The 14,055-nt window shown below is 37.9% G+C and overlaps 1 protein-coding gene across 1 annotated transcript in view; it reads left to right on the top strand.

Annotated features, from left to right (window-relative positions):
• The window catches only part of CYRIB (CYFIP related Rac1 interactor B), a gene marked incomplete at its 5' end in the record, with an annotated part of 78,717 nt that overhangs the window by 43,124 nt on the left and 21,538 nt on the right, over nt 1-14,055 (top strand). The window contains 1 exon segment of the mRNA XM_082479083.1: nt 5,968-6,004. Coding sequence (XP_082335209.1) covers nt 5,968-6,004 — 37 coding nt within the window.

The raw sequence follows: 14,055 nt of genomic DNA, 5'->3' as shown, positions 1-14,055 counted from the left end.
TTATTACACAAGTGGATGAGTATTGCTGCAAACTTCCTGGGACAGGGTATGGTTTCATCTCTGTTATGCTGATAATTGAGTCGGAACTTGCAGTCTTAAACTTTGCCATATTCCTAAGAAGTTATATCATTCGTATAGCTTAGATAAAAAAGCTGCTGAATCACTTGATTGGTATTCAGGAACACTTCACAACCGGGTGTTAGCAGCATAACATCAAAGGAAGTATCAACTGCAGAAAAATAGTAATGCTAAGTAGTCATAGGGAAGTTAAACATAGCTAAACAGCAATGTAATTTAATGTTGTAAAGGCATGCAATGTTTCTTCCTAGCTTAGGAAAACTTAAGTACTTTTTTGAGAAGTGAAAACCTGAATGCTATATAGTTCTTGAAAATTCTGCTTGTGTAATATACCCAGTTCTAAATCACTTCAGGATTTAGATTTATGAAAGTTCAAAAGAAATACAGGAGACACTATGCTACCAGAAATAGCAAGTTTAGTTGTTTGGATAATTGACTATTAGATGCAGGACTTGCTTCAATTATTCTTGCAAGCTTTTTTTTTTTTTTTTCTTTCTTCCTCCAGTAAAACAGGAAGTTGTGTAGCCTGGACTAAATTATTACTGTTCTACCCCCCAACCCTCTGCCTGCCAAAAAAACAACCACGACAAACAAAAAAAAAAAAAAAAAAAAAACCAAACAAAAAAAAAAAACCAAACCAACCCCCAAGTTAAACAACCCAAAGAAGTCTCATCTCTGTTTTCATTCAAGTTCTTGTCTTCTGGTTGCCCAACATTTGCTTTGAGAAGTGAAAAAGGTTATTTGGAAATATTTAAATTAACTTTCTGATTTGGTTGAATAAACAACCACCTTGTACTTGGCCTTCAACTTGTAACTTTTTTTTTTCCCTATGTAAAGCTTTGACAAAATGCAAAAATGAGGATTATGATAGTTCATTTTACTGTTTCCACTAAGCCAAGGTGATGGTTTGCTGTGTAAAACTTACCTGTAAGTGGATGAAATATAAATGCTGATATACTTCATGCTGAGTATTAGTCTTGTATGTGTGTGAATATCCTCTTATGCCATACAAGCTTCTCAATTATCTGTGGTTTCCCCCTTTTTTTTGATAAAAGGGATATGTATATGTAACCTTGTCCCCTTTTTGTTAATCGACAGTGCAGCATCTAAACTTCCTTGATATATTTTCTTTAAAGCAAACCTGATGGCTCTTTTCAATATTTCTTTTGAAGCCAAATTTTCAAACTAAACTTCAGAGATACTGTAGCAGTGTTTTGTGGACCTCACTTGGGGTATGCTGAGTAATTAGTTGCGCTCCGAACTTAGCACGTGGAACTAGACATCTAGTGGCACTAGATATTTGGATGCACAGTGTGAAGAGCTGTATGCCAGTACAGCTGTTAGAATATGAGTTATATCAGCATAAATGCATTTTAATCTGCGAATAAAGGACAAAGCGTAACGTGTGCTTTTGGTAGGTGTTTTAACACAGGTTGAGAACTGCCAAGAAAGCTTTCATGTCAGATTACCCTTTCTATCGTTAACTTACAGACCTAAAACACAGGTTTGAATGTAGTGAGTAATATGAGATACTGTAAGACAGCATTGAGGAAATTATATAGGGTAGGGAAAGCCTTAATAAAACAATAGGCTTTTAAGATGCAATTTAGCTTCAGAAGGATAAGTGAAAATGAATGGAGAAGAAAGAGTTGAGTTGAAGCTTTCTGTAGCCAGAAGTCAAAAAGGGGGTTTTGTAGCAGGCAAGGAGTAGATTTGCTTTCTTATAAAGAACTGAGGTCACTTTGCAGTAGTGATAGACTACCTTTGCATAGACTTAATCTAATGTTTGATTGCCGTACTGATAGAGCAGAATCTTCTTTTAGAATCACTGATGTTAATGTTGGAGTTCGCATCCATTTAGCATTGGACTGTGGGTTCATCTGCAGATGCCCTGAAACTTCCTTTGAAATATGATCTTAGCTACGATTTATTTTTATAGCTTAGCCATCTGTTATTGTTACTAAACTAAAAATCAAGTTTTATTACTAAACATTTCTTAGTGTTCTTTTTTTATTACCCACAAGATGTGGGATGTATTTAACTTGTGGTTCTGTTTTGGACTGGGCTTGGTTTTTATGTTTTAATGTGTGCTTCTAAGAGTAACCAACTTTTGGAGTGGTTTCCTCAAACTTAATTTCTAGCCTGTAACTGAAACGAGAGCAGGAGTGTCTAAAAATTGCCAGAGCAGTGTAGTCTTTGAGCTAGGTCCTGTTCTGTTCAGCAGCACGCAAAGAGCAGTTAAGATTCATGGTCTGAGAACATCTGTGCCGTAGTCCACCTCTGGCTCACACAAAGTTCAAGTTGGTGATGTTTACCAAGGGAAATCTTAGTGCAAGTTTGAACTTCAAACAAGCAATTTAAACATTTGCTCTGTGAAAGCAACAGAGCAGTTTGTGTTTTGAAGGCAGCTACTAAAGCCTGGGTTCCTAATACCTCACATGCAGTAGATGAATCCTGTGCAAGCTTTCTTTAGTAAGCGTTGTAAGCTTTACGAAGTAATTCTTTTCGAATTTCCCCGATGAGCTGAGGTAGCAATCAAGTACACAGAAAGTAATTTAGATTTGTATTGCAAAGTTGTTACTGATTCTTTCTTACGACTCAATGTTAGCAGTTTTTAATAGAAAAACCTGAGTGTTGGAAAGCGTGCAAAATAACCAGTCTTTTAGCAAATCTTGACTGACAGTTGCTGACAAGTCTATGCTTGTGTGTAGTGGCTTCTTAATTAGTTCAATCAGGGTTGGGCAGAAGACACTGGTTTCATACTGGAAGTTAACGGTAAGCTTTTCTCTTCTGTAATCTGTTTTCATGTACTGCCAAGTTAAGCAGTTCAATATGAGGTGGATGACCAAAACACAGAGCTTATTCAGTGGTTAGCCAGTTACTAATTTTATTTTTTCCTAAGTTTTGTTATCCACAATGATGCCAGGTTTACTTAGTGCATCTTTTATATTTGGGTACCATTTGACTTGTGTCAACTACAGGCTTTTCCTCTGACAAACAGAATGATGCTTGGTTTTGTTTTCTTCTGAAAATGAATAGCTGCAGTTTAGATGATTCACTGTCCCTTTCTGATGGCTGTAGACATTTTCCCCATTTGTTTTCCAACTGTTGTGGCAGTTCTTTGAATTCCTGTTGTCGTTGGCCTGAGATATTAGCATATGCTTTGGCCTTTTTCTGCTATGGTGAAGTTAGGCTGCAAGTGAAGGGGCAGGGGTATGCGTGTGTAATAGATTCCTAGGATGGGGATGCATTAATCTTTCTGCTGTTTGACTCCATAAAATGATCTAAAAAAAAAAAAAAGGCTAAGCAAAATCCATGAGCTGTTAACCTATTGAATAAAAGATAATCTTCCTGCCAAGAGCTGCTTCTGTCTGTAATATAATGTTAAATACTTGGCTGCCTCAGAATCACAAGCAATTGAAAAAATGCTTGGGTTTATATTATACAATTTTCACTACCTATTAAATTATATAATATACATGTCTCGTGCCTTTTGGTATTCTTTCGATATTAATATGCAGATCCAAACCTTGAGAATCAAACAGAAGGAAGCTCGGATGTTTTGCAGATCCTCTGTACTAACTGAGAGAACCCAAGTAATGCTCTCTGGACCTGACAGTAGGCCATTGTTCATTTAGATACTCTTATGTCTGAATTAAGGTGCATCCAGAAGTGCAAAAATTGTGAAGTTAATAGCGTGATGGATTCTTTACACATCTGACCATTTTTAATGGATGTTCACTGATTATTCCCTACTGACTGCTAGAGATCTGCAAGTCAACTTCTTACCCATTTAGGCAGTGCTTTATTATATTGCATAGTCCTAACCTCTAAATTTAAAATACCATGTGCTGTGAAGTCACGCTGTGCCAAAATCAAATATCTATCAGTTTGCCAGTATAAACCAAGTTGGTAGCATCAAATGTGCTCAGTCTGATCTGAGCAAGACAAGACTCAATTCATGGATGCTAACACCTCTTTGCCTGTTATTAATGATAGTCCCAACTGACCTATAATTCTCAGCTTTCCCTGTTTGCTTCCATGGCTCTGTTAGGTCTCTTCTCTCCTCATGCCCTCATTATCACAAGAGTTCTGGAAGACTTTGTTAATAATTCACTTTCACTCATTCGTTGAAACCTTCAGGACAAGCTACCTGAGCATCAGCACACTTTTCTTGCAGGTGGTAAGTGCTTGTGGTTGTAAGAGCAGTATTCTGTCAAGAAAGACGTAAAGAGCTGAGCAATTCTAGTTTGTTTGGGGTTTTTTAATAATTTTATCAGCTGACAATTAAGACGTTTCTGTTTAGTAATGAACTAGTGCTGTTAGGAAACATTAAGTCTCTAGATCTGCTGCTATAGTGTGGTTTGTTGTTTTTTTTTTTTTTTTTTCTGACTTTCATATTTATTGTTTTAGTCTGGTGAGTCTAATGAATTTAGATTTCTCCTTTTTGTTTATAGCTCAGTGAATTAAGTTGGGCTCTCACCTAAAATCATCTTAACCAGAGCTCTTGACTACCCCCAAAAACCCAACCTATTTTTAGGTAGAATTTTTTAGTCTTCTTGAGTGTTTCATCCTATTTGATTTTTCTTTCACTTTTTTCAGGAAATAAGCTTTTTGAGGTAATGTTGGGTCTAACTTTGGTTTCAGTTTCTCTATTCACAGTAGCAGTTATGGTCATCTGTGACCTGAAGGGGACCACCATTTTCCAGTCGGTGTTTGATTTTTTTGTTGCTTTGTCTCAAAGTACGAATTGAGCAGTCTGCAGTCATGAGGGGGGGGAAACATATTTAAAGTATGCCTAGTGAGAACGGATGAGTTTTAGGGAAGTTGCAGCAGTTCTTACAAAGATAGTGCTGTTAACCATCTTTTTGTCCTGTGAAGAAGTAATTGTCCTGAAGCGCGTAGCTGTTGCTTACCACTGAGAGAGTAAAGGGAAGTTGAAGCCAATGGGCAAAGGAAAAAGCAGATGCTACTCAAACTTAAATCCTAGTCAAGGGGAGAAGCCTCTTTGAGACGCGTACACTGGAAAGAATGGAGGAATAAATTTCTACAGTTCTAACAGTGTCTGGCAGTCATCTTTTTGCTTGTGTTCAGTTCTGTGAGCTATGAAGAGTTGTTCTCACTGGAGTCTCCGCTCTGCTTCTTGCCTGTGGTGCTGTAGGTCTTTAGAGCCTTCCCTAGCTGCTAAACTGTTATTTCCCGTGAAGCTCTATGAGATACTGTAGTACTCCATATTTTCTCCTTTAAACTGTAGTATTAAGGTAATTATTTCACCAGCCTTAAGATGGTGGTTAATAATGTGTATAGCAGACTGAGTGAGGCTGTCTAAGAATGCTAGTTTTCTTCGTTTAGCAAATGGTTTTCAGTGGTGACTTGAAAGTGCCTCCTCTGGAGGTCAGCATGCAAGCCACGGATTTTTTTCAAGAGCTAATTTGTGTGGTTGAATTAAGAGTCTTGTGGTGTTCTCTTTCGTTTTTAAAGTTTGTGTCTGCAAAGTGAAATTCAAGTGGAACAATTTGCCACTGGTATCTTATTGTAGCTTTGACTCTTTAGTAATTAAATTTATTAGGGAATATGTGTTCTTATGCATTATCTAAGAGCAGCAGCTTTTTTTCCCTAGAAACATATTTGTTGCCAAATAGTTGTGTTCCCTATTTATTTATATGCTGGGAGATAAAACCCAGTTCTGCATTCTATTTTTTTTAACATATTTTTTCAAAAGTCATCGTGGCATGTAGATTCAGAACTATGTTTATGTAGTAGACCCAGAAAAATAGTACAATGTCTGGAGCAGATGCTAGTTTGCTTTTACAAGGTCATGTAGCATGACATTTAAGAATTTCAGTGCAAAAGAATGAATTTTCATACTCTCTTTTTCTTTTAAAACAGCCTGGAGGCCAAGAACAGAGTGCAGCACTGGCTGTAGGTAAGAACTGAAACTTAACTTGTTTGAAAACTCTCCTGACATATAAGAAGAAAAGATTATAATATGTTAAAGGACAGAAAATGGGACTGTGCTGAATATTAGCAATTTTCTCTTCAAGAACTCATTTTCCTCCCACTTGCTTCTACAACTTTTGAAATTTCTGGTGTTCACTAGGAAGTCCTGATCTATAACCTAACTTATTGCACCTCTGTGGCTAAAGATGCTAAACCAGGTTATGAGTATTTGGTTTGCCTGGTACCTCACCACACAGCCTGGTAATCGTTTTGAAAAGTCTTCGCTGGAGCAATGGGAAGAAGTGTCATTGTTTCAAAAAAAGGCACTTTTAGTGTGCACAGAATTGCGGTAGTTTGGCCACATTTAAGAACTTATGCTGGAAGATTGTGCTTAAAATTCTTGGAAGATTTGAATGAAGAGGTAATGTTTTGGTGATTTTTCTTTTTCAGTCTTTTACTAAAAAGTTACTGTGTAACTTCTTTATGTGAGAAACCAGTACTCTGAACCAGCCTGTAAGACTGAAGAGGTAGCATATGCTCACGTGAAGGTTTATACTTTTAATTTTATAACCTGCTACTTGTTGTCGAAGCTACTGCATAGTGTGTGTGTGTGTGTGTTATACTTAATGTTTATTGCGCTGTGCCAGCACAGCTAGCTATCTTCTGTCAGATTAGGAAGGTAATGCTACCCAATGTGAGGTAGGATTTATTTTTCTTCCATTTCTGATTAAGCATCAAAAAGCTCTTTGAATTCTGGGGAGCTGATAAAATTGATTTGTCGTCATTTTTGTTGACAACAGTGGAAAACATTTCCAAGTGCTGTGTTCAAAACTATTTGAATACTCCATTGAGGAACTGAGAATATATGGAATTACAGATGTGTTACTAAAGTAATCGTCCCTTATTTTAGTGCACGATTGATGTATTAAAATACTTGTTTTGTAGAATTGCTGGTTTTGTTGCAATGTATGTGACATTTTTGTCATTCTTGGGAGAGCTTATGGCAATGCTGGGTCAGACCAGTGGTCCTTCTAGCCCACCATCTTGCCTCTCTGGGGTTATGGAATGACTCTAGGAGCTGAGCAAGCATACAGCAGTATTTTCCAAATCTACAATAAACTAATGGAAAAACATCCAGTGCCAGCGGAAGCAGCAGCTTTTCCATTTGGTAGCCTTTACTTCCCAAGTCATGGATAAGTGTGTTAGCAAAGTTGCAATTGTAACAAGTGCAAACTTTTGTTTACAGCATGATATCTGTTTGCAGGGGATACTTTGTAGGAATCGCTAAACTAGTCAAACCATGGGTCCATCTAGCCAAATACGGTCTCCAGGATTTCTGCACATGTGCACTTGGGTTTGCTCATCCTTTCGCATGCCCCCACATATTCCTCTACTAGAACAGTGCTGCTGCTGCTCAGGAAGGTGAGAGTGATCCAGAAAAGCTAGTAAAACTCAAAGGGCATTGCTGGGAATAGTACCACCTGCAGGAGGAAGGCTGTCCAGCAAACAGCTGCAGCACATGGCAAGAAACTTCTGTTTTCTTTGAAGAAACTGTGAATCAACAGTATCTTGGGTATTGAAGGGAAAAGGTTTATAAACCAAGGTGTGGTGTCCACTTTAGCAGCCCTGAAGTTTAGGTGTCTCACTGCTGATGCTTTCACCTTCTCCGACTGTGCTGAGACAATGTAGCTGGTAAATGCTTAACAGCATCTTTAACCAGCTGAGATTCACCAGTGTGAGGGGTTTGAAGGGACTGGCAGAAGCCCTACCCAAGCAACACTTTCAATAGGAAAGCACCAGTAAGGTAACAGTGGTAAAGACCTGGAGACTATTCAAAACTTTGGTTAAGCTTCAGAGAATGGGGCAGACTTAAATAGAGGTCCATTTCTGAATAAGGTTAAAACTTGAAAAAAGCTTAGTATCCAGTAAAACCTGAACCTTGAAATGTGAGCAGATGCCTAGGGAAGAGGGAGAACAGGGAGAACATATATTGGTGCTTCTTCTAGGATGTAAGTATTTTCAGGTCAAGTATTTTTCCAAGCCAGATGTGATTATTAAATGTATTCAGTATTCTTTAATGGCTTTCCGTTCCACATATGTACCTTTTTTCCCCCTAGAAATGCTGCAGACTCCTTGTCAGATGAGGTGAGATGAACTTGTAGAGTTCACAGATGGACTGGTGCAGGAAATCATAACTCTGCATGATATTCTGCATACGTGCTGCTGTTCTTAAGGAATTGTAGGTTATATAATATCACTGGAGAATAGTGAATGTTCATCCGTATTTCCAACAGGTGGATGCAAATAAATTGTCTTATCTTACACTTACGGAAGACCTTCAGTTTGATTTTAAGATTAAAAGAAAATTTGATGTATATTGGGAGGGATGGAAAATGAGATAAAGGATGATCGGATTTAGCACAGCTAGAGGAGTCTAGACCAATGTGGTCTCGTTTTTTTTGTTTGTTTTATGCTTGCTTTGTAACAAGAACAACTATCTGGACTCAGTAGAAGTAGTTGATGCTGTGCCTCATGAGGCTATCTGAAGAAGTAACTGGAAATAACAGGTGGCTGTAGAACCCTGGTCTTGTAAGAAATCTCTTGTGAAACTTTAAAGAAGCAAACAAACCACCAATTTTTTCCCCCCACCCTGCATGGTGCCTCTCTGTTTTCTTACTGTTTCCGATAACAGATGGGATGGGAAGGACTATAATTCTGCTAGTCATCTTCTGTTGTACCATCAGTAATTTGATGTGTTTCATTAGGCTTCTATATCCTGCAAACATACTTTGTCTGACTGGTGTTTCAGAAAAAGGAAACTCCTCAGAATAATCATAAAGCTGTCCTGAAATACGGAAATCTGCCTTTCCAGCTATGTGCTTTGGAAGGCCTTAGGACTTCCCATCCTCCTCGGTAGTTCAAAGCTGGTGTGTCACTGAACTGAATTTGCAGATGGACAGTCAGTGTCAGGTTCATACCCACCAGGTTTGTAGTTCGCTACTGTGACATTCTGGAAAAATCCCTTGAGATAGAATATGTCAATGAATATTTATGTCCATCAACTTGATGACTAGATAATTTGTCATAATATTGTTAGTGTAGGATTTGCAAGCCAAGGCGCTGAAGTGGTGCCACAGTTTGGAGCCAAACTAAAAGAAAACATGTCATTTGAGTATTAAAGAGTGATGCAGAGGATTGTACTCCTTGTCCTAGCGCATTAGATGGCAGCATTACCAAGGCTGTTTGTCAGAGCCTCCCTGCAACTTCACCCAGCTTGGGTACTGAAATGTATGGGAGTCTGATTCTCATAGATGGGATCTCAGCTATTTTGAAAGAAAACACATTTCCAAATAAAACTAGGCTTGAAGAGGAGTTCTTTTTCCCAAGTGAGATACCAGCTAAAAGGTGGCAGATCCATTGGACTAGACACTATAGTGAAGTTAGGGATTGAAAAGATTTTTTTTTTTTTTCTAGTGGTTAATTAAAACTTGCAGGTTTGGGTTGTCTTTTTTTTTTTGCTGGTTTTGGTTTTCTTAACACTGAGGTGAAAACCTGCAGGAGGAGGACTTATCATACAAATGAATGTTATTGTTGGGCTGTTTTGTTTTGTTTTTTCTTAAAGATGAGTTTGACAGCTGTTAAATTACAGGCTTACATCAATGAAATATGAAACTTTCCTAGTAACATGGTAGCATGGCACAGTTTTAATAGTCATACCATCTTTTGTAGTGCAAGAAGCATTTTTGTAAAATAAAAAAGCAATCTGTAAATCTACCGCATCTCTTGTTAAATGCTTTTTTTGCATCTTCATGTACCTGATAAAAATAGAATGTTCTCAGCTTGCTTTGAAAAAAGACGGACCTCAAGATCAGCCACTGATAATGTCACAGTATCATGGACTAAATGCAGTATTTGGGCTGGAAGGAGACTGCTGGCTCTGAGTTGTAAGGAGCTAAGATAGTATGAACACATTTGTTAAAAGCTTCCCTTTCTCTGGAAGATCAAATTGTAAGGTAGTGACCTCTGTTGGAGGAGTTACAGCACTGCAAAAGGTTTTAAAGATTTCAAACTTAAAAGGAGAAAGCAAAATGTAAAATTGTGTTTGAATGTTAAATGTCCCTGAACTAAAAAATGGAGTTTTCTTTCTGATGGTTGCAATGTAATTGAATGAAAAAGAGCATTACACAGAATTAAGCTAGAAAACATGTTGAATTTCTATAATTTTGAAAGAAGAAAGCAAATGTAATTATTTTCTAGCTGCAGATTCTTTGAACAATTGTGCAGTTAGTTGTTGAAGGGCAAATCAGAGCACATTTTTTGAGCATATTCTCTCCACTTTTCAATACAAGCTCTGTTTTAAAAATAAGAGTAATCCTTCCAGACAAATTGGGGTTTATTCCAGACTTGTGTGGGCACACTTATTTTATTGTAGCTCTTGTCAAATAAGTTATTCAGTGCCAGCTGTGCCACTAAAATATTCCCGAATTAACAAGGCTTTAAGACTGCCTCTTCTAAAGGAACTGTGGATTCTTTAGTGCCTTTCCCTTGACTTCCTCTAAGTGGAAAAATGGAGTGAATAAACACTGACCTGACCGTACTTTGCAATTCTGGTTTTGAGGAATGCGAGCCTTTTTTCGCTAAACTATTTTCCCTGGCAGGCCTCCATTTTCCTGATATGACAAGTTTGAATTCAGTTTTGTTCAGAAAGGAGACTTTATTGATGATGTGTGATCTCAAAAAATAACTTCAGTTTCAACTAAAACGGTTTATTGTATCAAAGTTAGTTTAGCTGAAAGAGCTGACATCAGAGGCAGCTTTTAAGTAGCCTATATACTTACTTATACAAAAATATTTTCCATCTGGCAGTATAATTTTTTTTTTCCCCACTATTCAGATAAGGTATTGATGATTGAAGCCCCAGGAAATCAGTGGAGTTTGTTTTGGTTTTGTTTTTTTGTCTTGCATATTTTTTCTTCTTGCTATTATTATGGTTGGTTTGCAATTAGTGGTTTGTGGAAGAATAACCACTAGGTGTCAGGAGTGGAAAGCAGTGCACAGATCTTCGCGTAGGTTTAGACTGAAGTATGTTGTAAAAGTGTATATAAAGCCATATGAAATCTTAATTGTCCAGCAACGAATGAAATTCTGTGTTTTATGCAGAACTGGTGACTGTTGTGGCACTTTGTGTATGTGTTTGATTCAGCAGTTAAATGTCAGTATCTGAACTGATCCCTTTAATGTTACTGTCACAAGTCCTGAAAATGAGACCAGCTTATCCAAAATGTAACTTGTTTTAAGTCAATAGCACCAAGCTTCTTCTTAAATCTAAAGCTGATAGTTTCCGTGTGTTGGTCTCTTTTCCAGACTGAGTGGTAACTACTGTTTTTTTACTATTACCTCAATAATTATTTCTTGTCTGGACAATGTATTTTATTACTTTGGGATTTTGTTTAATGACAAATCTTCGTTACTTTAAACACCACTAATATCAGTAGTAGGAATTAGAATGTGTCAGAGAGCATCTATGCTTCTTCAGCACTCTTCAGAAGAGAAATAAATGTGCATAAGACTAGGAAAAACATGTTTGGATCCAAGGAAAATATAACTTTCTGAAAAGTGATTTCCACAATGTAGTTTACAAGCCTGTTTCCATTTGTAGCGCTCTCTGGCTTTTAAGGTTGAGGGTTCTCGCTGCTTGTGAAGCTTAGCTGCTTCATTGGGAGAGAAAACGATGCTCGATCTAATAGGCTGCTGCTCTGTGATACCATGTGTTGCTAAGGTCTGCCTTGGATTCAGCTGATGTGGGCAGTCACCTATTCACTGGGGGTTTTTTTCCCCCCTCCCTGTTCATGGCTAGATACTATAGGCAGAAAATGTTCAGTAAGCCTTGAAATAATTGTCAGGCTGATGGGATTATCGTTCTAGAAAAACAGTATAGGGAGACACTCAGCTAGGTTGTTGTTTTTGTAGTAGCACTGTGTTATAATACTGTGTTGTTATACTATATGTTAGACTTTTAATGCTATAAGTATTTTTTGCTTGCTATTTTGCTCAAATACCTCTGAATCAGAGGTTTATGCCACACATACCTGACCAACTGAAAAATCTTAAAACTCAATCCCTGGAAGAAAATGTTTGCTCTTTTCATTAGGTGTGCTTTCCATATAGTGCCGTGCTTAACTTCCTCCAGACTCCAGAGTATGGATATAAGATTTCCGTGGAGTAAGGTTTTCATATTCTGAATGTTCCTGTTCAGTCTTAAGCTTCATTAAAAGTAGTCTTGGGAATAGTGTATACTTTTCCAAAAGGTGAGCTGGTGTTTTCTTGAAACAGGAATTCTTGCATGGTCATAAACAATTTTTTATTTATTTATTTAACTTTGGTATTTTTTACATAGTTTGAAAGCATGCTATTCTTCTGATAGAACAAAGCAAAAATAAAAACGTCACTTATGAACGTCTTTGTAGTATTTAACCTTTAATAAGAGTAAGTTTTCCAGCTGCTCACCAGTTGCAAGCAAAATCCTTGTTCATGTATAGTTTTTCTCTCAGGTGTGAGAGAGAGAAATTTCTTTGGTGCTCGCTTGAATTTAGTTGCATCATGTATTTCTATTAAATTTCCCGTGGGCTTAGCGTAGGAGAAAAAAATATTGAAACATGTCGGGATGTTTTCAGCATGAAGGGCATGCGTGCAAGACTTGTTTTGAAAATATGCCTTTGCTTTCCGCTTGTCTGATCATGACACTACACGCAACATCATACAACCCCATAAGGCTGTAATGGGCCAAATCATTGTAATCAAATGTGGCATTCCGTATGTCTTCCTCTGCAAGTAGGTCAAGTTCAAACCATGTTCTTGGCTCGTGCTCTGATTTCCCATAACCTGCTCCACGTGGCTTGTGTATTGTGCTGGAGTACAGAGCGTGCCAGGAGGGATTCTGGGCAGCTTCACAGAGACAGTCAGTTTTTGGACAGAGACTAGTGGGCTTTTTCTGCTCTGATTTTTATGATGCTGGATTCATGGCAGGAGAAAATTTCAGCAGTGTAAAGTGTGCTTTTACTGACTCTTACACTGTTGGTTTACCTAAGGAGTTACCTTTGAACACTGCACTATAAAATCTTAAAATCAGTAAGACCCCTGGGAGAAAAAAAAAAACACAACAGTTTGCAAGTTTTGAAGTGTACTATGTCCTGAATGAGAATACCAAATAAAATTGGACTGGGGTTGACAATCTGAAGCTCTATAAGAGCGAATAGGTAGTGACCTAAACTGTACTTAAGGCTGGGCGTGTGAATATTTTGATGTTGGTGATTGCAATATGCAAAATTCTTCTTGATAAGGATTACAGCTTCAGTGTAGAATTAGTTCCAGTTGCACTGGAACAGTTGTGGGTCAAAAGGTGTGTTACCAGTCACAAAAGTCACCTTCAGTCAATGAACCGAGTCAGTTATTTGGCTGTGGGACAAAGCCCAACTGCAGAATACAATAGTCAGTCAGTGCTTGCTGTTGGCTTTGGTCTTCATGCAGGCTCAAATCTTTCTTGAGTCAGGGCTGACTGATGTGGCAATGTGCTCAAGGAGGATGCAGTCAGTGCTAGAAGATGTCCTTGACTAGACAACGATAGCTCAACATCAGGGCTACTTAACTAGAACCACATCTGACTTTGTAAAACAGTAATTCTACTTACTTCAGCTGAAGTTTTGGACTTTCAAGGAAATCCATGCTGACTGGGCATGCCACTATGGTGGTTAATTACCAAGGTAAGTCTTCATAGAACTACCGAAATCTTCCATGCTGGTGATGGTTTTGAAGGGCATCAAATAGCAGATGAGGTCTCTGAAGATAACTCTAATGGCTAGTTTTGCAAACTGTTTTTTACATGCAGAATGTCATTATCTTTAATATTAGAGCTGGCAGCTGAACTTCTTTGTGTTCTGGGCCCAACAGAAATGCAAATGACAAGCCATCTTGAACTAAACAAGAATCTCTAGTAAATCTGGATCTGTCAGGAGCCTGAAGCATCTGTGAACTAGGTTG

Source organism: Vanellus vanellus, assembly GCF_965231255.1.
Source record: "Vanellus vanellus genome assembly, chromosome: 2".
NCBI classification, from domain to species: Eukaryota; Metazoa; Chordata; class Aves; order Charadriiformes; family Charadriidae; genus Vanellus; species Vanellus vanellus.
The sequence above is the reverse complement of the archived record's forward strand: the minus strand, read 5'-3'. Positions and strand labels throughout refer to the sequence as shown.